Genomic DNA, 27,555 nt, shown 5'->3' with positions numbered 1-27,555 from the left:
GCATTTACATTTACATTTATTCAGCTAGTTTCTTTCCACCATATGAACCAATTCAAAAAGTTGTGCTTTGCTTCCTCGCTGTCAGGACTATGTACGTGCAAAATGTCAAGTTTGAGAGGACAATTTCCCTTTATTTAATTAAAAATTCCTATTGAGCTTCCCTCAGGCTCAAATTACTTTGCCATTGATCTGTGTACAGTAGATTCACGTGCATTTTGATTTCTGCAGTGTGCTCCCTGCACACACATGGCTTCTGTGTAGGGATGACTGGCTGTGCCTGGAACACTATGTTAAATACTTTATTGTCGCTCATACAGATACATTCATAAAAATCTATTATGTATGATACATATATTGTTTTCCCCTTTTTTCAAGCAACTGTTGATCCTACTGCCTCTGATGGGTTTTTTCCCACCTCCTCTTTTGCTCTCAGGATGGACCACGAGGGGCTCGGGAGCCATGGCGTGGCAGGCCGATGGCAATACAAGGAGGATGAAGGTGAGCTGGTAACCCAGTAGACGGGGCCATGCCCGATGGGAATGGTACTGGGCAACGTTTACTGTGCGTGCAGTTCTAGTGCTCTTTGAGTTTTCTTTTGTGTTCTTCGAGTTCTGCTGTAGAGCGACGTGTTGGGTGTTTTTGATGGGGATGCAGTGCTCGCTTGTACGGGTTTGTATGAAGGGAGTTCTGGTGCAAGTTACTCATGCTGGTTGTATGTGGAAGTCTGTTGGACTTCCTTCAGTACTTCTGCACTTCTTTAATTGAGTGTTGCTTTGGAGAAAAGTGCAATGTACTGCTATGTCTTTTCCTGAAAGCGCGACACCCACGCCAACTGACGAGATGTTGAACACCCTCTTCCAATAGATAGACAGGAAGAGCCATTTGTGGGATTTTCATATATGAAAGGCCTAACATATATACAGTAAATTAATAAAAAAAAAACGATGCCACGCCCACGTCATCGGCATAATCGGATACACCTGGGGCTCGACAGCTTGAAAGGCAGAAGCGAACGATGAGGGTCGCGGAACCTTGTTCGCCGATCACCCACTCGCTCTGAGTCATCCTACCTGCCGCCTTGTACCCTGCTCCTTGCTCCTCGCTCCTAGCTCCTCTTCCCTTCGCCCGTCTCCTGAGACTGCTCCCGCCCCGAACCCTGATCCGCTCACTCGTGTTCTGACCCACTGCCTCTTCTCCCGACTCCGACACGGATTTCCTGGTTTAGCTCGTTTTCAGTCCGAAGACCCTTGCTTGTATCTGACTTCGATTCCTGTCTAGCGTCTGAATAAGAACCTGTGCACTCTGCACTTGAGTCCGCCCCTTCCTTCCGGGACAAAAACCATGACAAATAGTTTCATAAAATAAACTTACTGCAGTAGTGTGCATAAGGAAAACAGAAGTTTTATGTGACATTTAAATAAGTGGATGGTAACACAATTTAAGTGCACTATGTCTTGTAGTCAAACAGCTTATTGGCATAATATTCAAGCGTAGTATCAGTTTATTAGGCCGCACCAAATGTTTTGGGCCCAGACCGGATGAGGAAAACCATATGAACGACATTCGGGACTGATTAACAGTAAGCGTTATTAATTATCTCAGACCGGATATGTGAAAAACTGAATTTCGAGATGTTGAACAGGAAATGAGTGTACGTTTAACTCAGTTTGCAGAGCTCTTCTGCTGGTATCACATGCCGTTCACACATCTTCAGCTACAGCTTTGTGTGCACTCTGCGGACCGTAGGGTTTGCTGTCAGTCAATGAGGCTAAGTGGACCTAACTAGCTCATCTATCCAGGGAAACTCAGAGTAATTAGTCGAAGCTGCGGATGGGTCTACTGATTTGTGTCCCGACAGACTGCACATGAAATCGCTCCGATTCAGATGATGTTTTAGCTGCTCTTCTCCACTGCAGAGCATCAATCTGTCTACATTGGTGTGCCCATGCCACGGGGCTACCGGCGCAAGCGGAGGAGACAGCGTTCCAGGGACCGGGACCGTCATCATCATCGCCACCGGCATGAACACCATGGTCGAGACCAGTCGGAGCAGTGCGAAGACGACCAAACGGTGGATGTGCAAGACCACAGTCTCTCTGACATCAACCACGCTAGTGAGATACTCTGTTCATTGTCTGTTGTCTTTCTAGACATGCAGAGAGACACATACACACACCTATAGACATATACACTCATATATACTTCTCTTGTATAATAGGGGTTCTTTTGCAAGAATTCTGGCTTGCATGTAATTTGTACCATGAAATTAGTTTAACCAGCAGTCAAGCTCACAGTTACAAGAAACACCGTATGAGAACAGACAGTTTTGAGTGTGAGTGTGTGAGTGAACGAGTGTATCATATCCTGGATGCATCTTGTCTTGTGCCTGATGTTCTTGGGACAAGCTCTGGACCACCACAACATTGCACAAGTGGTCACAAATCATCATTGGATTGATGGATTCCCCATTTATTGAGGGATGGACTGGTTCATGACGATCGATCTCTCCTAACTTTGTCAACCGAAAGACACGGGTGGGGCTTCTGTGCCAAATATGAGATTTTACTGCTGGGCAATTGAGAGCCTCTAATTTAACGGGAACATGTTTTTGGACTGTGGAAAGAAGTCAGAGGTGGTGGACAAATTCCAATAAACTAGGAAACAAGTGCAAATGGGGAGAACGTACAAAGTCCCTACACACTGAACCTGTGCTTGAACTCACAGCCTTGGACCTGTGAGAAGTCATGTCCCCCTCAAACAACAGAATAAAAAGAGAAAAAAGTAATATAAATGACGATGAAAGTGGGCAAAGGGACAGTAAAAAGGAGTATGCAAATATGAAATGTGTATAAGCAATTTTGAAAATGTGGCTCTTAAGCCTGGATTTAAAGGAGTCCAGGTGATATGGTCTTGTTTTTTCATTAGATTATCTCTGCGATTAAAAGAAAAAGCATGAATTTTGCATACTTGGTGATAAAAATTGGTGAAATAGATCCCAGGTGGAAAAATAGTTTGTGGATCTAGAATTCTTAAATAGTTTTTCCATTTAAATGAATGATAATAAAAAGTTCTTTTTGTGAGATCTCACTTTACAGAGAGATCTTCAGGAATAAATTATACTCGTTATGCAAGGAAAGTCTGACCAAGGTTGTTTGTCTCATGCATCACCCGTTTTGTCGTGGCACGGCCCTGTGAAATATTGAGCAATTTGTGATTAATACTTCACAACAAACTAAATTCCCAGCATGGGGGGAATTGCACTCCTCAAGAGCAAGTCCTTCTGAAGTCTGTAAGCCGATTAGGCCTCAGGAACTTGAAAACTGGGTCAAACCACCTCGCATCCAGCACCCTGAACCTCGCTGCCTCTGGCATCTAAACAACTTCTGCATCCTATGAGCCATGCACATTTTAAAGGGACTTGAAGGTCTGAACGCTTTTTTAAAGCCTCTCTACGAGTAGCATGGAAAGCCTTAAAGGAAACGTGCATGCATTTCGAAATCTCTCATCATCAGAGTGCTTTAGAATTACCATGAGTTACCTAAACACTGCAGTGATAGTGGTACTAACTGTAACTCCTCAGTATACATTTTTACTCAAAGCAGGCTCCAAGGAGAACAGGGCAGGTAGCACTCATGATGAACATCACACCTCTACTTTGTATGAACGGAAGCTCAGTACAAACACTGTCCATCATTGTCCTCTGATGTTTGTGGGAGGAGAGAGGAGTGAAGGATGAAGAGTGGTGTGAGAAAGGGAAGGATGCCAAAGTTGTCCTGGAGGCGGAGACTCAGGCTTTGTCCAACTCCTCAGCCTCTAGCAGTTGGAGCTTTTCATTCCAGCCCAGCGTTTCAGCACAGCTCGCAACTATGCAAGAACAGCTTTGAGCCGCTTAGGTGCTGCACAGCACCTAAGAAAGCAGCGCGGTATAACCGGTGTATGACATTGGCCTCGTACCTGGAGGAGTGGGAGGAAGCACCGCATTTGAGGGGCTAAAGGGGTAAAGACAGTGACAGTAGAGGACCTTGGAGGTGATCTAAGTAGGTGTTTTGCGGAAACTCTGAAGAAGCGTCAACGAGTAAACAAAGTTCAAAGGAAGAGGGCTGGAAGACACTGATGCCGAAAGAGAGACGCGTATGGGAAGAAGGAGAAAGCGAGGAGACTGAAGAGAGGAGAGGAGTGCAAACAGGCCGCATCACCGACACCTTTGCTGCTGCGCCGGTCCCACGTCTGTCTGTCTCAGGCACGGTGCCCAAAGGAGTCTGAAAACGACGCGCTTTCCCTCCCTTTGCCACTCCAGCCTCACGCCCCCAATGACAAGCTCTACGCACGCCCTTCCATGCAGCTTGCTGGTAAAGGGTTCGAGCAGTACCACAGGTGTGACTATCTGTCTGTCTCTCTCACTCTAAGTCCGCCTCCCAGGAATTCTTTCCGTGTTTCTTGTCGCTGTGTATTTCTTTTCATTTTCATTGTGGGATACAAACCATTGAGATTATGCAGCAACATTTGTATTTATTTATTCCTTATATATTATTGGAATATGCTATTGAATTTTAGAAATGTAGTTTTATGTGTGTGTGTGCGTATACAGTACGCTGTAAAAAATTCTTTGTCGGCCACATTTCAGGGTCAGTCGGATCCGGAATAAAGCCGCGGCACTTTGCTGTCTCAACATTTACACTGCCACTGCTTTCTCAAGTATCCCCACATTCCAACCCTCTCACTTGCATCAGTTCTTCAGGCTCCGGGTCAAAGCCGTTTGTCTTCCGTCACCACGCCATCCGGAACCTTCCCTCCCCGTTACTTTCTCTCTAGTGTTAATACCATCCTGGCTGAAACAACACACATTGTGGCTGAATGATAATTATTTTAATCAGCCACATGAATTAGACATGAAAATAGGGGTCCTGGGAACCTCTGGCATTGTGGTTGTCCTTTTCAAAAGTTGCAGTACACTTATTGGAGGCAAACTTGTTTCATGAGGAATTTCGTCTTCAGGTTTCAGGAATTTCCAAAGTTCTCTTCCCAGCCTTTGTGAAGGAATTTAGAGAGATGCTCTATACTTGCTCTGCTTTGATTCTTTGCTCCAGTTTGTCCCATTCAAGTACTGCCCCGGTAGCCCAGGTGCGCTCAGATTTTTGCTCAAAATATTGTGCAAATAATATAAATGTGAATATATTTCTTTACTGTGATCCTTTTATTGGCAAAGTTATAATAACTGCAGAAATTCGTTGAAAAGTTCTTTTAAAAATAAGATTGTAACATGAAACCATAATGAGAGTAATGATTAGTTTGAAGGCACATCACACAGGAGAGTCCTGCCGTTGACTGACTGTCTGCCTGAAAATGTCTCTTTGGATTAACCTCCCAACTGCAAGCTGAGGGGGTGTGAACTGGAGGCGCCGATGATTTGGAGGGGACACCTCTTTACGTGAATTTATCACAGGATGAACCAATCATGGGCTGCATTAGCTCATGAGAGGATTGCGTGTGATGTGGATGGTTGTGTTTTAAGTTGCATCACCGCCATCACATTAGTCACAACCTGCGGTTATAAATTTAGCAGTAATTTCTTATTATGAACATCACTGTATATACAAAGAAATAGCTTCATTGGCAACTTAAGATGTACCGCTTTTGCCAAGATACACCTAAATAAATCCCAAAGCAATTATTTTTCTTCCAGGCTAAAATAGTAGTATGCACCCATCTAGATATTACAGCGTTTCACTTGAATTTAAAGTAGTTACCCTTGTCTGTGAAGGGTACCCTTTAGCACTCCCGATTCCATCATAAAGGCTGAGAGAACATGGGGCGGCAGGGAATTTGTGCAGAGCTGAATATCCAACAAAAATGAGCATCCATGCAGGAGCAGGACTTGAAAAGAAGGTCACCAAGATGTCTTTGTGAAATTTAACTGTTAAGGTTCTTTATGGCAGAGGTTGGGGCAACAGACCAAGAATGGCAAGACTTGCTCTCAGTGCTGGGTGCTATTTGGCATGAACTCAGCACTGTCCATCGTCCCAAGGACACTGTCCCTGCCATGAATGTTGGGATCAGAGCACTGTGCTCAGGGGATCCCTCTCTTAAAAAGGAGGCAAAGTGGATGGAGACATAGACAAATCTTGCCCCAGTAATCAGCAAGAGATTTAGGACTGCGGTGAAGATATGTGTTCCATGAGGAAAACTACCAAAAGACTATAGAATACATCAATACTACTAATAATTTATAAATATTATTTATGACATACATTCATGCTCACTGCAATTACATATGTATTACACATATATCAGTGCCCAGATGTTTGAATCTGGCTGATACTTTCCCAGACTGGCTCAGAGGTACATTTGTAAAAAAAGGTTCTTCTAACAAGTATTACATTTAGTACTATTTGTGTATTTATCAGTCTTTGTCTTTATTAATATAATTAGCAAAATATTTGGAGTTAACATTTATTTTGTGGTCATCAGTGGTAAGAGTTTGTGAATAAATCAGACTAATTCCCTGTTAGAAAATAAAATGTGAAAAAAAGCTGAAAGGGGTGAAAACTTTTTGTAGCCACTGCGGCGCCGGGTTCGGCTGTGCGCAGGAGTGTGTAAGGGGTTGGCACTGTGTTGCTGGTGGCCACCTGACCACAGGCCCCTGCTTTGTGTTGTAGTCTCCCCAGCAGCAGAGCGGCTGCGCTACATCCTCGGCGATGAGGATGATGCGCCCACCCCCACCCTGTTCACAGAGATGGACACTCTGCAGCATGAGGGCGGTGAGCTGGAGTGGAGGGAATCCGCCAGGTGAAGCCTCCCAAAATACACACATGCCACTCTACTGAGTATTTCTGTTCTGCACACATGCTAAAAGTCCACATGCTTGGTCTAAAACTAGTAAACTTGGGTGTCTCTACATGTTTCTGCATTTACAGTTATACTCTATGTAAAACTCTGTTTATATTATTATTGTCCATGTTTCACTGCAATTTAGTAGAATTTAACAGAGGCCTTTGCACAAGGCACATCCATGGTATTATTGTTTTCATTAATTTCAGTTCAGTTGAGAAAACCAGTAGTGACCGTATGTTAAACTGTGCATTAAAATGTCATGCACAATTTTGTTTCCCCCAGTGGACAAGCAGTCACCAAAACTGGATGACTGAAGGATGGAAAAACATTACTGCTCTGTAATTTCCTAGTTTCTGCTATGACATGCCGATGGCAAAGCGAGAAATTGACATTGAAAGGATAAATCCACAGATCCTTCCTGCCTGGTGTCAACAGTACAAACTGGTGGTGGTGGTGTAATGCTGTGGGGGTTTTAATTCCACACATTAGATTTTTTAGCACCAACTAAGTATCTTTTAAACGGCACAATGTACCAAAACATTGCTTTTGACCACATTTCATTTGTTCATGACCAGTCTAGATTTTTTAAAGTTGATTCCATTATGTGGTATCACAGAATAGATCCACAAACACGACAGTGCTTTTGCCACCTCTCAAGCTAATAGACTATTCTTGGGTTGGAGTGAAAAGCAATTTTAGCTAAATGAATGTGCCAACCAAAAATCTGTTGAAACCAAGTGAAGCTGTTGAACCAGTATGGACCAAGAACCTTGTGGAACTTGTTCGGCACCTTGTTTCTGAATCCATGTTATTGTAGAGGTGAAAGAGGGTTCCAATTCCAGTGCTTGCAAGATGTACCTAATGAAGTGGCCAATGAGGGTACAGATTGAGGTACTTTTGCTAACACCTCCACTTTGTCCATTAGAATTTACATAGAGATCACCGGGAATACTGACTGTACACTGAATGTGTCTAAAATCAGTGTCTACTCTCAACAAGAGCAACTCTGTGCATCGCCTTCTCCCTCCCTTTACCTGTACCCCTCCTTATGGCATTTTTGTCCCTCTGAACAGGTGGGTTAAGTTTGAGGAGAAGGTGGAGGAGGGTGGAGAGAGGTGGAGCAAGCCACACGTTTCTACCCTGTCACTGCACAGCCTGTTTGAGCTCCGCACCTGCCTGCAGACCGGCTCCATCCTGCTGGACCTGGAAGGCTACTCCCTTCCACAGATTGTGGGTAAGTGTGCCCCATTTACCATCATCATCATCATCATCCTTCAGCTGATCAACAGTTGGTGTGGTGTGAAGCAACTTAAAACTACAGTGACTCGTAAAATGCGAGAAGCCAGGTGATGCTCTCAAGATCATGTGGTGAACTCTAGAAGTATGAATTTACTCCATGCCGTTTCCTACATGAAGAGTTTTAAATGAAGTGCAGGAAATATTGTCCCATATCCACAAGGATTCTTTGTGAGCGAGCCTCCTCAGGGACCCTCTGTTGTTCCCCAACCCCTAGATGAAGTCGTGGAGCGACAGGTGGAGGATGGGCTGCTCGCACCGGAGCTGAGGGAGAAGGTCGTCTTTGTTCTCCTGAGAAAGCACCGGCATCAGACCAAGAAGCCCATACATCGTTCTTTGGCAGACATTGGGAAATCCAGTTCCACCAGTGAGTGTCTGTCAGTCTGTGTGTCCACATGTCCCTCGTTTGTCTGTGTCCACTTACCTCCTGAAGCTCTTTCTCTGCCTTCATCGCTGTGCTCTGTATGTGTCCCGCTCACTGGGGATGGTAATGAGTGCAGTCCATTCCATGGTGCATCTAATGGGAAAGGAAAGTGCTGGGTGCATTACTAAAAACGATATTATTTTCTAAAATTTTCAACAACAATATGGTGGACACAATTCATTTGTGACCATTTAGTAAGTGTACGGTACAAGGTGGCTAAGGAAGAGTGGAGTGTGTGCAGAGAGACAACCATACCATGTTACAGAGTAATTAATCACATTAAACTGTCTTATGTTGTGTTATGAGAAATAACTTTAATTATTGAAGAAACTGTCTATTTTTTGGGTTTTGGTGATATTTTAGCATGAAAGGGTGCCAGTTATGGAGCTCAGGAACAAAAAAAAATTTCACACTAATGGTAATTGTGTCTTGAACTTATGAGAATACACCTTACCCTAATGGATTACCTGGCTAAGGTGGCGAAAGACTGTACTATACTGGTGCATGAAATTATCATTGCTAAACGATGTGCATTAACTAACTCAAGGAAACAGTACAAAAACACATAAAAAGGAGGCAGCCCAGTGGTTCGAGCTGCTTGTTTGCTGTCAATTTCAGTTTTCCTGCTCCTGCTGTAGTTCCCTTGAGGAAGCTACCCACTTCGAATTGCTTCCCTAAGGATACAATAATGGGGAAATCACTGTATTTCGCTTAGTGTACAAACCTTTTAAGACGCTTTGGTCTCGAGATGGTTGATACCTAAATGAATAAATAATGATTATAACAAACAAAACAGGTAAATCAGTTGTATTTTGTATGGCGGCAGCATGTAGGATAGTTCATTGCCTTGTGAACTGAGGAGCCCTCGTTCGAATCCCCTCCTCTACACCTCAGCCAGGCTGAACTGTGCACGAACAATAGCCTGCTGTGTTAATATATGTTAATACAAATATGTCTCCTAAAATAAAGGTTAAAGTTAGTAGTCTAAACACAAAATCTTTGGAGAGCTGGTAGTGTAGTAGTTAGTGCTGCTGTCTTTGGAACCACACGTTCGAATCCCACCTCCACCTGTAGCACCTTTGAGCAAGGTACTTACCCTAAATTGTTCCACTAAAATTACACAGCTGTATGAAGGGGTAAATAATTGTAAGTTACTTTAGAGGAAAGTGTCAGCTAAAAGAATAAATGTTAAATTATTTCCAGTTAACCAAATAAAGTTATATACAGTTTATCATGTATACCGATTAGTTAACTTTGTAGAGTATTTCACCCAGCACTGCTTGCAAGTATGAATGATTGTCCCCTATTTTAATAAAATGAAATACATTTTTCAATCAAAAAGAAATTTTGATTTGTAAAAAATTTAATAAAAAGCAATAGAAAGTGACTCCACCATTTTCATATTTTATCTGTTGTCCTATCATGTCTATCTGTTGTCTTTCCTTGCTTTCTCTGCAACTGGTATCTTCATCCTGGGCTTTCTCCCCGTTTCTCTCTTTCTCTGTGTACCTCCCTCCCTCCAAATGTTACGCCCCCACCCCGCCACATATCAGACCGCAGTCCGAATCGAAACCCCAAACCAGGTGCCGGTTTCCACCGTTCCACAGAGGACCTGCGCGTGAAACAGGCCGGCAGCTATGGCCGTCTGCGTGAGTCCAGCCCCACGCGCCTCCTTGGGGACACAGAGCTGCCGAGCGGGACATGGGTCATTGCCGGAGAAAATTTAATCATCCACCGTCTGTGATGAAAGATCTGGACGTATGGTGCAAAATTTAACATTAGCGATGCTAATAATTCTACAAAGTGTTATTTTACTGCACCGTGGAACAAGTAAATCACTGCTGCAAATTATTAGCAGTGTGTGGTTACTATTTATTTCATATTGACTTGCACTGATGGAAAAGAAAGCAACTCCGTAGTTGTGCACACAACCTGCTTAAGGACATCGGCTCACAAAGTCCTAACAGTGCATAAATTGAACCTCATTATTTGAAGCTCAGTGAAAAGCGCAGACTGTGATTTAACAGAACCCCTTCAGCGCCAGGAAGAGTCATCAGAGTAAGAGCCCAGTCTGATAGCAACACCTGGAGACAACATCTGTACGTACCACAGTTTTGCGGACCTCTAAGTCAAAGTTCAAGCCTTAACCCTATCGAGATGGTTTGGCGGACCCTAGTTGAATGGTGCATGAACAAGTTTGCATTTATTCATTTATTCAGCTCGCACTTTTCTCCAAAGTGACTTACGATGCTCAGCTACTCACAGATATTGACCCATTTATAGAGCCGGGTAATTTTACCGGAGCAGTTTAGGGCAAGTACCCTGCTCATGGGTATGACAGCCAGGGGTGCGATTTGAGCCTGCGACCCACAGGTCCAAAGGCAGCCGCCAGCTGTCTCAAGCACCGTGGCTCTTCTGCGCACGGCGTGAACAGATATTTTAAAGCTCGAAATGAAAATGTCAGGCTTTGTGCTTCTGTGTCCACATGGTCGCACTTCCTCTCAATCAGCTCATCATGTACTCGGGTTAAGCAGTAAAGGGACACGTTTCCCACATCAACTTTATTTTTGGATTAATAAATGATAACAAATGAATATCTGTTACATGAGGTCATATTTATGTGTTTTTAGGACTCTTCGAGAACTAGAGAACGGCTGGCCACGTCCTAATATGCAACAGGATGGAGCCGAAAGAGGCTCTGCTTTCTTTTTTCCCGTCACTGTTTGAGTGGATCAACAAGTTATATTTGTTCATGTACCCATTTGATAGGATTTCTCACATTGTTCTCACTAAAAGGATTACTAGCGACTGTGCCATATTCGTTCGTGACTTAGGCCGTCTGCAAGCGTCCGGTTTACTCCCGTTCTCCCCCTTAATTCGTTTGTTCTCAAATCAGCTTTGAGAGGAATTAGTCGTAACTGTCTTTGTTTTGATCGCTCGTTGTGGAGTCAAGCTTGGCTCGGCCGAGAACGGCATCGGGGAGACGCCGTTATCGGGCGACAGACCGACGAGCGCGATGCCTGGACTCTGAAAAGAGCGATTAGAGGTGCACGCAAAATGTGCACGAGGGATGAAGAAAAGCAAAGACACGTCGTGAGCGGTTGTGTTCTTGTGTTCCAGATCATTCTCAGAGCCGGAGTATGAACGATATCTCGGACGCACCGAGCACGGACCAGGTGATGCACAACGTTTCTTTTGTTTCTTCGGTCTCCTCTTGCCTGTGTTTGTGTGCGGAAGGGAAACGTTTTCTCTGAGTTGCTCAAACCCTTCAGCCAACATCAGCGAGCTGAGTTTGGTGATGTGGAAACGTTGGCGACACTGAGGTTCATTCCAGTGCTGTCAAGTGCGTGGTGTTGCAGCTCTGTCCTTCGCACCTCTGTTAGTGTGTGTGTGTGTGTGTGTGTGTGTGTGTGTGTGTGTGTGTCTGTTCTCCAGAGGAGTCTGACGGAAGGAATGCAGCATGTTTTCTAGTGGGCCAGGAAACAGCGTCAGCATAATCCCTTCAGAAGTCAGTGGGCCACTGAAAAAAGCAGAAAATCCATTAAGTCCGTTTTTTATTGTTTTTTTAATCATTCTTCCTTGACGATATAATGTAGAAAATCAGTCGGTCAGCTTTTGTTCGCTGTTCAACATGGGGGGGCTCAGAGTTTGGGCACTTGAGACAAAAGCTCTGCTGTTTCTGATCTTCAAAGCCACAAACACCGCCCCCCCCCACCTCCACCCTTGTGTCCTAGATGTGTGTGAGTCCAGTTTAATAAGTTAGCCCTTGACCCCTATGGTGATTGACACCCTTTCATCTTCCTACTTTTGCCCTTGACTGACAGCACCAGGACCTCGCTTCTCTGGAAAGGTCAAATAATGCAACATAAAGATGGGGATGGGGGGTGGGGGGTGGGGGGTGGCTGAAGTAAATGATGGTTAAGAGACATTAGAAACCATTTCCCAGTGACTTCCCATTGATTTTCCTTGTCTTCTAAATTTCCAGCGGGATTATTAAGCCCCCCCTCCAGAATTAAACCATGGACTCCCAGCAAGGTGGCAGAAAACCACACCTTGTCCCTTCAGCACCACAGTATTTCTCTCTTACAGTCCGCTGGACCGTCCGCTGGCGATCCGTACGCACCGTCGACACTCAGACTGCCGCGTCTCACAGCTCAGCGTGAGCGACACAAAAGATCGAGGTCAGCAAAACAAAACAATGCTTATTTCTTCACATCCGAGGCGACGTTAAGTTGACTCTGGAAGTAGAATTAAAAGATTATGGGTCAATACGCATTTAAGCACAGACCATGTGCTGTTCACGTGTTTTATACTAACACATAAACTATGAAGTAGTGACTGAGATTTCTTGTTATAACAGCAAGTCTTACAGAGGCACCGTGACCAGGTACAGATGCAGTCCTACACTTCGTTGATGCACCACAACAGTAAGAGGGACAGGACATTTTTGAGAAACTCCACTGGAGTTACAGTGCTGCTCGAAAGTACCCTGTAGGGATGGATGGTCATAATCCTTAGAAAATATTACGGTAAACGTATAAAACCTAAATATTAAGTCTGTAAATAAATGTATAAAATGAATAACTGGTGATTTACACCCCTGATTTTACTTCCCTACCTGATGTAACTGATACGACTTGGGCATCGCTTATTTTTTACACCTTTACACTACTTGTGTGTTTCTACTATACACACGATGTCCTCTAAATAACATATGGAATTTGTCATTACACACCTGTTATCTCACACGAGAAACACTGATTCTCATTAAACAGCCATTTCGTGGTAAAACTAAGGTACACGGGGGTTCGCATACTTTCAAGCGGCCGTGCACATTAAGGTTTTTTCAGTGATCAGGTGAGAAGTCTGCGTGTTTTTTCCTTAAAGGGTTTCACACCTGTAGGTTGCATGAACTTGCAAATAAGTACGTTGTACAACGTGACTCTTCATTTAAATACCTTGTAGGAAAAGGGTACATTTTAATCCCTTGCTCACTTGTGTATTAGGAAGAATTATGCTGGTAAATGTTATGGTATGTTACATGTGATGTCCGTGCTACATTCTGTGTGCTGTCAGTACCGTATCGAACTTCCTTTTCAGTTAACGTAGCCGGTCGCCCTCGTGCCTTCGTCATCACGCGCAGCGGGTGATGGAGAGATAGAAATGGGTTCGACACCGACACCGTCTACTGTGACGTGTAACGTGCAGTGTGAACCCTGATGGTGGGGATGAATGTATATTGTGCAATCCCATATGTGACTGGAGACAGCCCCTTTCACTGGGCTAGATGCAGAGCACCAGGTTCTTCCAGCCAAGCAGCATTTATTCACAAACAAAAGCCATAACAAAACTGGGGAAAATCACCCCCTTCCTCACAAGACCCCCCAGACTGGACACAGAAGAACCACCGAAAGCACAGCAGACATTCCCTCCAGTCAAGACCCCTCCCAGGGAGCCCTTCCCCTCCAAGTCAGACTCCTGTCCCCACTTTTCTCAGACCGGCTGCTTAGAAAGTCCTTGTGATGGGCTCTTAAGTGCTGCACCTGGTCCTCATCATTCCGCTGTTCCATGAGGGCAGGGGTGGGCCATCGGCGGTGTCCAAGGGACAGATCCACCTCCTGCCCTGGGCTGCACCGACCACCTGCTCACACAGACTAAGGAGACATGTGCTTTTTATTCTAGTATCACTGCGCTGGATTGGTTTTCACTGCTCTAGTCAATGAATCCCTTTTTTCTAAGGGCAACTATGTCCAATTCTAGTGTAATTATGCCATAAATGCTTAGAGGTTCAAATAGATGTAACAGCTGCAAGTACATCCGGAGGAATACGGTCAGTGCTGTTCTTACCATTTTTTATTGCTGATATTTCCTTGTGCGGGGGGCGCGGTGGCGCAGTGGGTTGGACCACGGTCCTGCTCTCTGGTGGGTCTGGGGTTCGAGTCCCGCTTGGGGTACCTTGCGACGGACTGGCGTCCCGTCCCGGGTGTGTCCCCTCCCCCTCCGGCCTTACGCCCTGTGTTGCCGGGTAGGCTCCGGTTCCCCGTGACCCCGTATGGGACAAGCGGTTCTGAAAATGTGTGTGTGTGTGTGTGTGTGTGTGTGTATTTCCTTGTGCATAACTTGGAATATTTCTCTCCATACATTTTAAATAATATATACATCTGTAAAATACCATGTAGACAATAAGTACATATACTAAATATATGCTATAGTTAAACAGATTTTGTTGTATATGTGTTGGAACACTTTATTGTCGCTGATTGGTGTATGTTCTATAACTGCCCATGTGTATCTGTGCTCATATTTCTTGGCGATTAGCTGTCACTGAGAGTGTGGTGTCCTCTCTTTCACACTCCTACCTAGCTGAAGAACAAGTTCATGAAGAAGATCCCCCGTGATGCAGAAGCATCCAATGTACTGGTGGGGGAGGTAGACTTCCTGGAGAAGCCTTTTGTGGCCTTCGTCCGCCTGGCCCAGGCCACCACCCTAGGGGGCTTAACGGAAGTTCCTGTGCCAACCAGGTGATGCATGACTCCTTGAAGCCAAGTTGGAGGGGCACCCGTGGAGGTTTTTCGGAGCTCCCACTGACGCACTTTGTGTCTGTCCCTGAATCACCAGTAACACCGTCTGTCATCCCTTGCTCTAGGTTCTTGTTCGTGCTGCTTGGCCCCCAGGGTAAAAGCAAGTCCTACAATGAGATTGGCCGTGCCATTGCCACCCTCATGGTGGATGATGTAAGTGCATCTAAACTAGCTGAGTATCTGTGAACATGTGTGAAGGCATGCTGATTTATTTGAATATAGTGGGAAAACATTCAAACCATTTGTATTAATAAAAATAGAGTGTGGAAGTGCCCCTTTGTGTACCAGTGCGGAACACTGGCTGACGTAAGGATGCAGCAGATTAGCAAAGGCAGAGGACAAACATGGTCTAAAATCTAAAGGCCTGTTAAAAATATTGAAGCATATTTAAATCCTTAATTATGTCATTGTTGTAGAGGATAAGCTTGAATAGAAGCTGTAAAAATTTAACAGCCAAAAAAAAGATGGAACCAGGACAATAATCTTGGTAATACATTATCTACTATACTACTCTAGTACATATATCATAGGATATTTCCAGAGACATCGTAACTGTGTTTGTCATGAAAGGCCGTTCCAGACACAATGATATGTTGATTCTGGGAAATGCAACAGGATACAAAGTTTCCTGGAGTTACACTCATTTAAGCACTTAAAAGCTACATTTGAGCCTCTCAGTCCACACTGTCTGATATTTTAAATGAATATTTATAGCTACTCATAGACCTCTCATACATGGAAATGTGACTGAGCTTACCAAATTTGTTCAGCTATTCAAAAACTCTAACAAAAAGGGTCGTCACCCTCCGTTTTCTTCTCGCTAAACCACGACCCAAACTTTTTTTGACAAATCTATGGAACACAGATTGCACTACAAATCATATTGCGCTATTCCTTCTTAAATACCTCTATTGCACAATATCATGTACAGTTATTATGTAAGTACTTGTATTGTATAGTTAACTGTTTATAGTATATGTATATTTGCACTAATTTTAGATTACCGACTTAGTAAATTAGTTATGTAGGTATAAAAGCTGTCCTTATGTCTAGTGTTGCATGTTTATATTTATGCTATTTACACAGCACCGTGGTCCTGCGAGACACGACGTTTCGTCCCACTGTATGTCCACACATGTAGTGGAATGACAATAAAGCTTGACTTGACTTGACTTGACAGGTTCATTACTCTTACATACTTGGCAAGGAGACGTATTTTCTTCTTATGCTCTGCACTTGATGTTCTCTTTGAAATCACAGTATACGGATGACGAAAGCATACTTTTTTCATCTTGACATATTAATGTCTTCATGGTAATTCAGGAAAGCGTGGACTCCTTTTCGGATTGTGTAACTCGTAATACGCGATGAGATGTTTGAAATACTGTAATCTTCTGCCCTTGTCTTATGTATGTAGATGCACAGCAATCTCTTGGTTTACAAAATGAATCTGTTCCTGAACACAGTGCGAGTAACAAAATTTTGGATGCTGAAAGCCTATTTCCCATTATTTTAAATGCAGAAAGATAATAAAGTGTTCCCCATCCATCCGAAAAACCCAAACCAATTTCCCCAAATATCACTCAAAGAACCAGTGATTTCAGTATAGTAGAACACATCTAGCCAAGCCTTTACACAGCCGCTACTCCTGTATTGTATGTAAATGTTTGTGTACCTTTTTTAAAAAAGCAAAATTGTAGAAAGGTGATCAGGGTTCGTCTATGCTGAGTTTTGTGCACCTACTCGAACGATGAACATTGGTGCATAAAGTGGAAAGAAACAAACAAGGTTTACTTAAGAATTAGATGTCTGCAATTATGTCTCTCTTTCTCCTAATGTAATGAACACATTGTATTTTCTCTGAGATGTACGTCGCTTTGGAGAAAAGCGTCTGCTAAATGAATAATTGTAAATGTAAATGTAAATTTACATTTATTTGTTTAGCAGTCAATTTTCGACAAGCGACAAACATGTCATAAAACAAAAAAAGTGAATCACGTCAACAGATGGGGAGATTTGAATGCCGACACATGAATCACGATTTCATGATGATATGAACAACTCCATGGGTATGTTTCTAAGCACTATGTTTTGGAAACAAATTGTGTTTTCTTTATATCCTTCAAACAGCAGCTAACATTCAACAGTGAAATTTACATTTAAAAAACAAGGCAACAATTTAAAATAAACAAACAAGGCAATGTACTGTAATGAACTGTCCCTGTACTCAACGATGGAAAAGAAGAACAGGTGATTGTGAGTTGTGGGGGGAGGCTTGGCTGTCAAGCAAAATACTAGACAGAAAACCAACGGGAAAACTCCGATGGTACAGTAGCGCCAACTACAGTACATTACAGCACTTGCACTTGAGTTGAAAATTGAGTATCAAAAGCCAAGAGCCATTATACCAAAATTTTTTCGCAGAGTAAGATACAGAGAAAGAGAGTTTGTAAGTCAAGGGATGACTATACAGATACTCCTTGGCTTGTGATGGATTGACTTATGATTTTTCGACTTTGCAATGGCAAGCTGGCGATAGACATTCAGTAAAAATAATTTGAATTTTGAATTTTTTCCTGAGCAAACAATATGTGGTACGATACTCTCTCGTGATGCTGGGCAGCGGCAGCGATCCGCATCTCCCAGTCTGTCACGCAGAGGTGTGTATTAGGTGTATTAAATGTATTTTCAACTTACGATATTTTCGACATACGATGGGTTTCGTGAAACGTAACCCCATCGTGTGTCGGGGACCACCTGTTTTTGTGATTTCTTGGTGTTCTCATTCTATCTATGTTGCCATGACCCAACGTACTTGTTAATGAAAAAAAATGCTGTTAGATGAATCGAGTGAAAATTGGTGGAAATCTGTGAATCTGCGCTGCTTGCCTACAACAGTATGAGCATATGTGCGTATTGTTTTCATGGAAGTGCTCCCCAAATTTGCTCTTATTTTTTTCCTTCAACTTTCTCTCTTCCTCCCTTCCTCCAGCTCTTCAGTGACGTGGCTTACAAAGCAAGGGACCGTGAAGACCTGATTGCTGGCATCGATGAGTTCCTGGACGAGGTAATCGTTCTGCCGCCAGGGGAGTGGGACCCCAAAATCCGGATTGAGCCCCCCAAGAAGGTGCCTTCGGCAGACATGAGGTGAGACTAACGCCAGGTTGTTGATTGCATGGGTTAGAAAAAGTAATAATGAAATATTTTGAATAGATTAGAAACTAAATTGCATGACACTACACGTCATCTGAACCGCTTGTCCCATACGGGGTCTGGGGAGCCGGAGCCCAACCTGGGGCATAGGGGGAGGGGACACACCCAGGACAGGACGCCAGTCCATCACAAGGCACTCCAAGTGGGACTCGAACCCCAGACCCACCGGAGAGCAGGATGAGGGCCAACCCACTGCACCACCGCACCACCCTGCATGACGCTAATAATATCTAAAACTGTAATATTAAAATTTGGTCTGTTTTGGTTCTGTATGCACGCAGGAAGTCAGTCTTCTCCCTCAATGAGCTTGGGCAGATGAACGGGACAGCAGGTGGAGGAGGTGGATCTGCTGAAGACGAGGAGATGCCAGCACCACATGAACTGGGAGAAGAACTAAAATTTACCGGGAGGTTTGTCACAAACAAATCCAAGGGCTGAATGGTGCTCATTTTTTTGAGTATTTGCTGCATATGAATTGTTTTGCTTTGTGCTCAGATTTAACTCGATTAATTGGCTGTTGCATTTACAATCACTGGTGATGTGACCTGGAATCATTGGGTGTTTTGGGTCTCTTTAGACATTTTTGTGCAAAGCAGAACATTAGAGGAAAATATTCAGTGACTATCCTGATATCTCAGACTTGACAGGTATTACTGTTCTTTTGCTCAGTTTTTTGTTGTTAGTGCGATGCAGTCAAAGTCAACTCTTGACGACCACATCAAGAGCGCCTACAGAGTGTTATGTACTCCACCTGTGATGGGTGTATACTCTATATTTACTATACAAAAAGTGCCCTTTTACCAGCTATAAAAACACAGTCCATGTAACACAATGCTGACAACAGACTCGTACTGAGGGTGAGTCTTTGGATGGCAGGTTCTGTGGTGGTCTGTTTTTGGACATCAAGCGGAAGCTTCCTTGGCTGCTCAGTGACTTCTACGATGCCTTCCACATCCAATCCATCTCGGCAGTGCTCTTCATCTACCTAGGTTGCATTACCAATGCCATCACCTTCGGGGGACTTTTGGGAGATGCCACTGATAACTACCAGGCATGTTCACTACCACACCTCAGTGCGGCTCCCCCCTTGTCTCGACCTTGCTGCCTGCCACCTGTCCTGTGTTTGAGGATCTTGAGCATTAGAGGAATTTGATGGTTCTATGTTTTTAATCATTCTTAATGCTAAATGAATAAATGATTCACTCCCTTATTCAGGGAGTGATGGAGAGCTTCCTGGGTACAGCTCTGGCAGGTGTCGTGTTCTGCTGCTTTGGTGGCCAGCCACTCATCATCCTCAGCTCCACGGGACCCATTCTCATTTTCGAGAAGCTACTCTACGAGTTCAGCAAGTGAGTTAATGCCCAGCCAGACAATGGAGTGCTCTAGAGAAAGATAGGGGGTATAGATAAGCACAAAAGGTACTTTACCACGTAGAAGAAAGTCATCTTAATGCATGGACCTCCTGTATCAGTCAATACTCGACCCATCTCGGCTTTGGTGTCACTGGTTATACCATCAGCCGTTTCAAAGATCATCTCTTTTACATTTCTTCTTCTCCAACAAAATTTTTTACATATAGTTTTCTTTTCATTTAGGAAATGATCACATGACCTAATGTTGCATTGCAGTCTTCATCTACATTCGTCTCCCCTTCCAGGAGCAACAGTATTGACTACATGGAGCTGCGACTGTGGATCGGCCTCCACTCCTGCTTTCAGTGCCTGGTGTTGGTTGCTACAGATGCCAGTTACATCATTAAGTACATCACACGCTTCACTGAGGAGGGCTTCTCTAGTCTCATCTCCTTCATCTTCATCTCTGATGCCATCAAGAAGATGGCTGGCTCTTTCAAGTACTACCCAATCAACAGGGGCTACAATCCCGACTACGTCACCATGTACAAGTGTGACTGCCAGGCCCCCACTCAGGGTAAGCATGACACCAGCACAAAAGCAGTGCATGTTCAGGAATAGAGTCTAGAACGTTGCCGTTGACCTTACTGAAGCTGCTTGAGTGCAGTGAAAGTCCTGGTTCTTCTTGTAACACCTCCAGCTTCTACAAATACACTGTAATGTTGAATTTTGTTTTATTTTTCCCCTTCATTTGCTTTATGCTGATACTGTGTCGGAACAGTGTCTCCCGTGTCCAACAACTCTGCCCCAACCGCGGTAGAGAGCCTCAGCGATCTGCCCGTGGTAAGTACTGATGGCAGTAAGGCAATAAACTGACATTTCGACTGATCACAACATGACCGTGTGAATGTCTCACAATTTGGTTATTATTCTGTGATGGCCCACGTTAGTTGTTTTGAAAAACAGCATTTTCTTCTTTTTTTCCCTGTGTCTTATTATTTATATGTGTGTTCTTCATTGTCTTTGTACAATACTGGCTCAGTATCAGCCTTCTCTCTAAGAAACTCCATTCATTGTCCACCTCCGTCCCCCAGCTGAACGGTACGGCTCTGGACTGGAGTCAGCTTAGTAAGAAGGAGTGCCTGAAGTACGGGGGATCCCTGGTGGGCAACTCCTGCAAGTATGTGCCTGACCTGGCCCTCATGTCCTTCATTCTCTTTTTTGGCACCTACTCCATGACCATCACGCTCAAGAAGTTCAAATTCAGCCGCTACTTCCCCACAAAGGTGAGGCTGGCATAGTGTTAAAAAAAATCACAGGCGGGTTCTCTACTTCATATGAGAGACCGAGGTGGGGAAGTTAAAGACAAGCATAACTTAGGTTCCTAAATGATTGACACCGCTGTTTCTGTGGTCCATGAAACAGGAGTATTGCATGGTTGACTAGGCAGATCATGCTGATCCCATCTTCTCTCTCCCTTATCTCCCCGTACCTCCCACCCTCAACATCTGTCTCTTCCCCCAGTGCCGTACCCTCATCAGTGACTTTGCCATCATTATTTCTATCCTGGTTTTTTGCACGCTGGACTACCTGCTGAACCTGGACACTCCCAAACTGCACGTCCCCACAGAGATCAAGGTCCCAGATTCACCATGCCTTATTTTTCACTTGTTCCCCAGTCCCCCCAAAACCCCAGTGAACTTGTGCTATTGGTGTTTACTCTGTATTACAACACAATTAGGGAACTTTGGATATTAAGACGATGATCATACATTGTATTTCTGTAATGTTTCTATGTTGCTGAATAAAAATAATGCCTTTTGTGATTCAAAAAAAAGTCTATAAAATCATGCCAAAAATTGGTCTAAGCACTACCGCTAAATTTGACACATTTTTAATATCCTACGTGCTTTTGCTTTTATTCCTTCTCTCAAAATCATCTATAGTCATCTGATTTTGACTTTACCCTTCCATCTTTCTCTGTGTCGCATCTCTCTGGCCGTCCAGCTTCGAAAACTCATCAGTGATTTCTCCATCTTCATGTCAATCATGACTTTCGTGGGTCTCGATATGTTAATGGGGCTCCAAACCCCCAAGCTCATAGTGCCCACAGAGTTCAAGGTATGGATGTGTTGCATGGTCTCTGCTCCTTTGGCTATGCCTGTGCGAGTGCAAATGTCTGCGCATGTTTAGGTCCATGCACAAAACTGTTTCCGCTTGCTTACTAGTGCCTCTAATACCACGCATCTGCTCCCTTTTCTAATGGACTGCTCCCTTTAGCCGACTCGCTCAGGCCGCGGTTGGATCGTCAAACCGTTTGGGAAGAACCCCTGGTGGATGTACTTGGCCAGCTTCGTCCCAGCTCTGCTGGTCACCATCCTCATTTTCATGGACCAGCAGATCAGCGCTGTCATCGTCAACCGCAAGGAGAACAAGCTCAAGGTACGTGAACGGTTGTGGACCCAGTCTGTTTCATTGTTTGCTCTGAAGGATGTGCTGAACTTCATTGCACCGAAAACCAACCGGACCACCGGTCTGAAAAGAATGTAGTGCGTGATATTCATTTACCCAACAACTGAAATAGCACTGTGTGGGGAAAAAACATCTGCAGCAAGGGTTTAGTACTCATGTCAAACTACATTTATCTGTTTCCAATAAACTGGCGTGAAGAGTTCTCCCCACTTCTTCATTCTTCCTCTTTCCTACGACCATGAATTGCAGTAACTGCAATGCTGTTAGTGTGTGTTGTAATATCATTTCCCACTTTCCCCAGCATCAAGCACCATGTTCCAGTGTTTTCTGACTCTCCTTTCCCCTCTGTCATTGTCTGTGTCTGGAACAGAAAGGGTGTGGGTACCACCTGGACCTCTTCTGGGTCGGCATCCTGATGGCCACCTGCTCATTCCTGGGTCTACCCTGGTATGTGGCAGCCACTGTCATCTCCATCGCTCACATTGACTCCCTCAAGATGGAGAGTGAGTCCAGTGCACCTGGGGAGCAGCCACAGTTCCTGGGAGTGCGGTGAGAACTGGAAAGTGGTGGGGCAGAAGAGGGAGGTGAAGGTCTGAGAGTGGGATGGAGAGGAATGTGGAATCTATGGACCTCGCTGAGCCTGTGCTTTTTGGTCCTAAGCATCTGTGTGTTTGTGTCTGGGTTCGATGAAGGGAGCAGAGGCTGACAGGAATCCTGGTATTCGTGCTGACGGGGGTCTCCATTTTCCTCGCACCTGTACTACAGGTGAGGAGCCGTAAGAGTGACAGCATTTTATTAGTAATGGTTGTAATGAACGTGATATAAAATCATTCCAATAGAGAACAAGAGGTAATGCATAGAACATTACTATGGGCTGTCATCTATCCATAGCAGTGTCTTGTATTAATATAACACTTAATTACAGTAGTTATTTTATGGTATCGTATTGATAGTTTGATTAGTGTGATTGTGTACAAGGAGTTAATGGCTGATTCTTTTTGTCTCTCTAGTTTATCCCTATGCCTGTGCTCTATGGTGTCTTCCTGTACATGGGTGTGGCCTCTCTTGGCGGTATTCAGGTTTGTGGTTCAATTTGTCTCCCTGTGTGTGAGTGTGCATGACTCTACATCTCTCTGCTGACTATAAATGTTAAGCACCTGAGTAATGAGAAGAATTCCCAGTAATACAATGGAGGTGGACTAAGCTTACATTCCATGTGCTAGAAGCCAGTTTCTGACGCGAGAGGCTACAATGCCACGCGCCACCCACCCTGAAAAGCATTGCACCTGAATTTGCCCCAGGTGGAGGGGGTCTTTTTCACGAGTGAGGGGAGGGTACCGGACTGTAACGGTGAAGGGAGAACTAAGCCATAAAGCAAAGCTCTCTATTTACCGGTCGGTCTACATCCCCACCCTCATCTATGGTCATCAACTCTGAGTAATGACCGAAAGAATAAGTTCGCGGATACAAGCGACTGAAATGAGTTTTCTCCACAGGGTGTTGGGACTCACTCTCCATAACAGGGTGAGGAGTTCGGACATCCGGAAGGAACTCAGAATAGAGCTGCTACTCCTCCACATTGAGAGGAGCCAGTTGAGGTGGTTTGGGTATCTGATATGGATGCCCCCTGGGCGCCTCCCTTTGGAGGTATACCAGGCACGGCCAACTGGGCCGAGGCCCCGAGGTCGGCCCAGGACCCGCTGGAGGGATTATATTTCCCAGGTGGCCTGGGAATGGCTGGGGATCCTCAGGGCTGGGCTGAAGGAAGTTGCTGGGGACAGGGGTGGCTGGGCCTCTCTGCTCTCTCTGTTGCCACCGTGACCCTAGAAGGACAAGCGGGCAAGAAAATAGATGGATGGATGGAAGGTGGACTAAGGAAAGTGTGACCCCTTTTTTTTGGCAGTTCTGGGATCGGATCAAGCTGTTCCTGATGCCACTCAAACATCAGCCTGACTTCACATACCTGAGGCATGTCCCCCTGAGGAAGGTGCACCTCTTCACCTTGGTGCAGATCATCTGCCTGGCCGTGCTCTGGATCCTCAAGTCCACCGTAGCAGCCATCGTCTTCCCTGTCATGGTGCAGAGTCCCAACACCTAATAGATAAGATGTTACTACTTCAAAATGCTTCTGAGACACTTGAGTCAAACATTTAGTAAGAAATCAATGTAAAGGGGGACTTTAAAAATACAATCCTGGAGAAGTAAGTCCAGGAGGTTTTTCTTTTAGATGGTCTGATTTACTCTGATTGCACCTTATAAATGAAGTTACTCCTTTGGTTGAACCATTTAACCCAATAGATCCTCTTTTGAATTATAATTGCAACAGTTGTACTTCAGTCTGTGGGATTTATTTATTTACCGCACCAGTATCCATATGCATTTGAGGGTATTGTTCTGTCAAATACACAGAGCTCCGGGTGACTGCGGTTTGTTTTTTTCACAGATCCTGGGGTTAATGGTTGTGCGGAAGATGTTGGACTTGGTTTTCTCCCAACATGACCTGGCCTGGCTGGATGACATTCTGCCTGAGAAAGACAAGAAGAAGAAGGAGGATGAGAAGAAGAAGAAAGACAGAAAGAAATCTAAAGGGCAGGACGATGACAGCAATGAGGAGGTACGGAAAATGTCGCTATGCACACTCATACATGTAGAAAGGATTGTTTACAGCTGTTACTATGGACACAGTGCCAACACCACACAATGAAGTAAAGAAACTGCATCCCAGGCACTGTTTCATCTCTAATGGCCCTTTTTTCGGTGAGTAACGATGTGTTTTTCCTTTTGTCCCACAGTACTGCTGAAAAGGCACCTTATTAATCTGTCTGTCATCTGTGTGTCTCATGGCCCTTCCCTCCTCAGCCCTTGTGTTCTCCTTGTGTTGTGGTTGTACAGTCTCCTTGATTGTGGTTTTTACTGCCTGACTGCATAAGTTTTGTTCACACGCCAACTTGGACAAGTCAAAGCGCCGCGTGCTTAATATTCGATTTTTTGTGTGCATATTTGTGTGGATCAGTGTCACTTCAGTGTAAACATCTCCTGTTGGTCTTTCCTGCATGCTCATTGGTGCCTGCCCTGCCTCTTCCCAGCCCATAGACCCCAACCCTCCCGTGAAGATTCCCATGGAACCCCTTGTTTCTTCTGTTAGCCTTGCCCCTCCCCTTGCCTGCTCTCAGGTCAACGCTTCAGCATCTGAGCGTGAGTACCCCATTCCTTCCTTTGAACCCCACGCACATGACTGAAAGCTTACAACCTTGGTCTGGTGGAGCACACATCCAGGATGAGTGCACTGCATTACATATCCAGTACAACACGCATGACTTCTTCATTCCTTCAGACATCATGTCTGACTGTTCTATGACCCTTTAGTCTGATGTCCGGTTGATACGTTGAACAAAGGCATGGGATGCTGTGGGTGCGAGCCTTTAAACAGTCACTGGGAGAATTTACATTAATTTAGGCTGGAGCTCATTCAGAGTGTTACTGCCATCAGTTTACATTGAAAACTCTAAAGCTTTTCTTTCATTTCCTCTATTCTTTTTGCTCTGCTGGTATTCCCATTTTTTCCTTCCTATTTCGCAATACCCACTATACTGTGATTCCCTTGGTCTACATTTGCGTTCTTCATATTGTTTTGTCTCTTTTGTTTGTCCGTTCTACCTCCCTCGTTCACCACACCCCTCCCTCCACGTGTGTTCACCATGCTTGGGTGCATGTGTCTGTACAGGGGAAGGGTCACCCCTACCATAACTGCTCTCCCGACGACTCGGACCTGGACCGCAGGTACTGTGTGCTGAAACTGCACGTGCCCTACAGTGACCTGATGCAGCCCCCAGAAGGCCACGCTAGCTGGGGTGCACGCTGCCAAATGGACGATACCTACTCTAGTTGAGAGTCCGTCTTACACACACACACATAAACACACACTGGCAGACACACTCTATGTATCTTTGGACAGTACCTGTTCTGACAGTCTAACCATACACACCAACTAAGCTACGGGACACACACTCTTTTTGGTCACGTACATTTACATAGTGGACACTTTCCTCCATAAATATAGATTTACACTTTACAGCATGAAGAGCGTTGTCCACTTTTTCCTCATACCTTACAGCCACAGTCCGGTCGCACTCAAAATCCCCTCCTTACACAACTACATTCACTGTCCAGCTCCATAGCCTGTGTGTATGGACTCACACACGCACATATGTACACAACGCAGACCCTAACACAAGTGCTTTGTGAAATGCAGACATGTTTCTCTACCAACACGGATTGTGTTTGTGTTTCCTCCAAGCTTCTCTTTGTATCTTTTCCCTTTATAATCATGTTATATGGAATAATTTGCACGGGTTTGTATTAACCAGGATTTAGTCGTTTTACCACTGATGTTTGGTTTTGAGTACGGTGTAGTATAAACGCAGAAGCCATTTACTGTCGTGTGATGAATACTGTGAAGGGTAATTTCAGTTATAAAATTAAATATTAATTTAATTTATTTAGTTAATGAATTAATGTGTAAATTTTCCTATGGCTTTTGTGCAGCAGGTAGACATAGCTCTCTGTACTCCCTTGTACAGATCACACATGCAATGTAACATCTGCAATAAAAAGTCTTTGTTCTAATAATAAAGTTATTTAAGTCTATGTATATTGTCTGGCTTCATGTTTACAATTCCCTTATCATTTGGAAAACAGCTGTACTATATGCCAATAGTTGTTGTTTTTCCAACCCGTCAAGTGTAGTTTTATCGGGATGTCTGTATTATTAAGCTTTTGTTGATCTTGTAGATAACAAAATAAAAAAAGTGGCCTAAAGGTGACAAATGCTCAATGGGCCCATGTGAAGAATCAGTCAGCAACTGTGATCAAGCAGGGATGTGTGGATATGTAACGTTTTTTCAGTGACTTTAAATGAGTTTTAGTATTACATTTATTAATTTAGATGATGCGCACACACACTGTCCGAAACCGCTTGTCCTGAGTGGGGTCACGGTAAACCAGAGCCTAACCCGGCAACACAGGGTGCAAGGCTAGAGGGACACACCCAGGACAGGACGCCAGTCTGTTGCAAGGCACCACCCGCAGGACTCAAACCTCAGACCCACTAAAGAGCAGGACCCGGCCAAACCTACTATGCCCCCCACTTAGATGGTGCTTTTATCCAAAGCAGCTTACAATTATTTATACAGCTGGGTAATTTTATCAGAGCAATTTAGGACAAGTACTGTGCTTAAGGGTACTACAGCTGGAGGTGGGATTCAAACCTGTGACCTATGGGTTCAGAAGCAGCACTTCTAACTGTTACACTACCAGCTGACCTAGGGTAGTTTGTAATGTAATGTAGTTTATAGTATAATGTAGTTTGGTATTTATAATAATAAAT

The 27,555-nt window shown here is 44.3% G+C and overlaps 1 protein-coding gene across 1 annotated transcript; it reads left to right on the top strand.

Moving 5' to 3' along the window:
• The first annotated feature begins 1,924 nt into the window (after positions 1-1,924).
• Positions 1,925-25,989, top strand: slc4a5b (solute carrier family 4 member 5b). Its single transcript, XM_029252947.1, has 24 exons — positions 1,925-2,114; positions 6,657-6,786; positions 7,905-8,065; positions 8,345-8,494; positions 10,105-10,200; positions 11,672-11,727; positions 14,915-15,072; positions 15,198-15,285; positions 18,125-18,279; positions 18,627-18,755; positions 19,222-19,396; positions 19,561-19,694; positions 20,003-20,274; positions 20,479-20,540; positions 20,792-20,983; positions 21,222-21,335; positions 21,978-22,139; positions 22,540-22,718; positions 22,862-22,934; positions 23,180-23,248; positions 24,073-24,246; positions 24,613-24,783; positions 25,256-25,364; positions 25,894-25,989. Exons 1-24 carry the CDS (start codon positions 1,946-1,948, stop codon positions 25,914-25,916), a joined length of 3,201 nt encoding a protein of 1,066 aa, XP_029108780.1. The 5' UTR covers positions 1,925-1,945; the 3' UTR covers positions 25,917-25,989.
• The last annotated feature ends 1,566 nt before the right edge of the window (positions 25,990-27,555 follow it).

The sequence above is a fragment of the Scleropages formosus genome, chromosome 6, assembly GCF_900964775.1.
Source record: "Scleropages formosus chromosome 6, fSclFor1.1, whole genome shotgun sequence".
Classification (NCBI taxonomy): Eukaryota; Metazoa; Chordata; class Actinopteri; order Osteoglossiformes; family Osteoglossidae; genus Scleropages; species Scleropages formosus.
Note: the sequence above shows the minus strand (reverse complement) of the source record. Positions and strands in the feature narration are given on the sequence as shown.

Bases quoted from the DNA above. Each gene is read 5' to 3' on its own strand.
- slc4a5b (XM_029252947.1), top strand. From the start codon at position 1,946: ATGCCACGGGGCTACCGGCGCAAGCGGAGGAGACAGCGTTCCAGGGAC. The intron at 8,495-10,104 runs GTGAGTGTCTGT...GCCACATATCAG, and splicing joins TGGGAAATCCAGTTCCACCA to ACCGCAGTCCGAATCGAAAC. The intron at 24,784-25,255 runs GTACGGAAAATG...GCCTCTTCCCAG, and splicing joins ACGATGACAGCAATGAGGAG to CCCATAGACCCCAACCCTCC.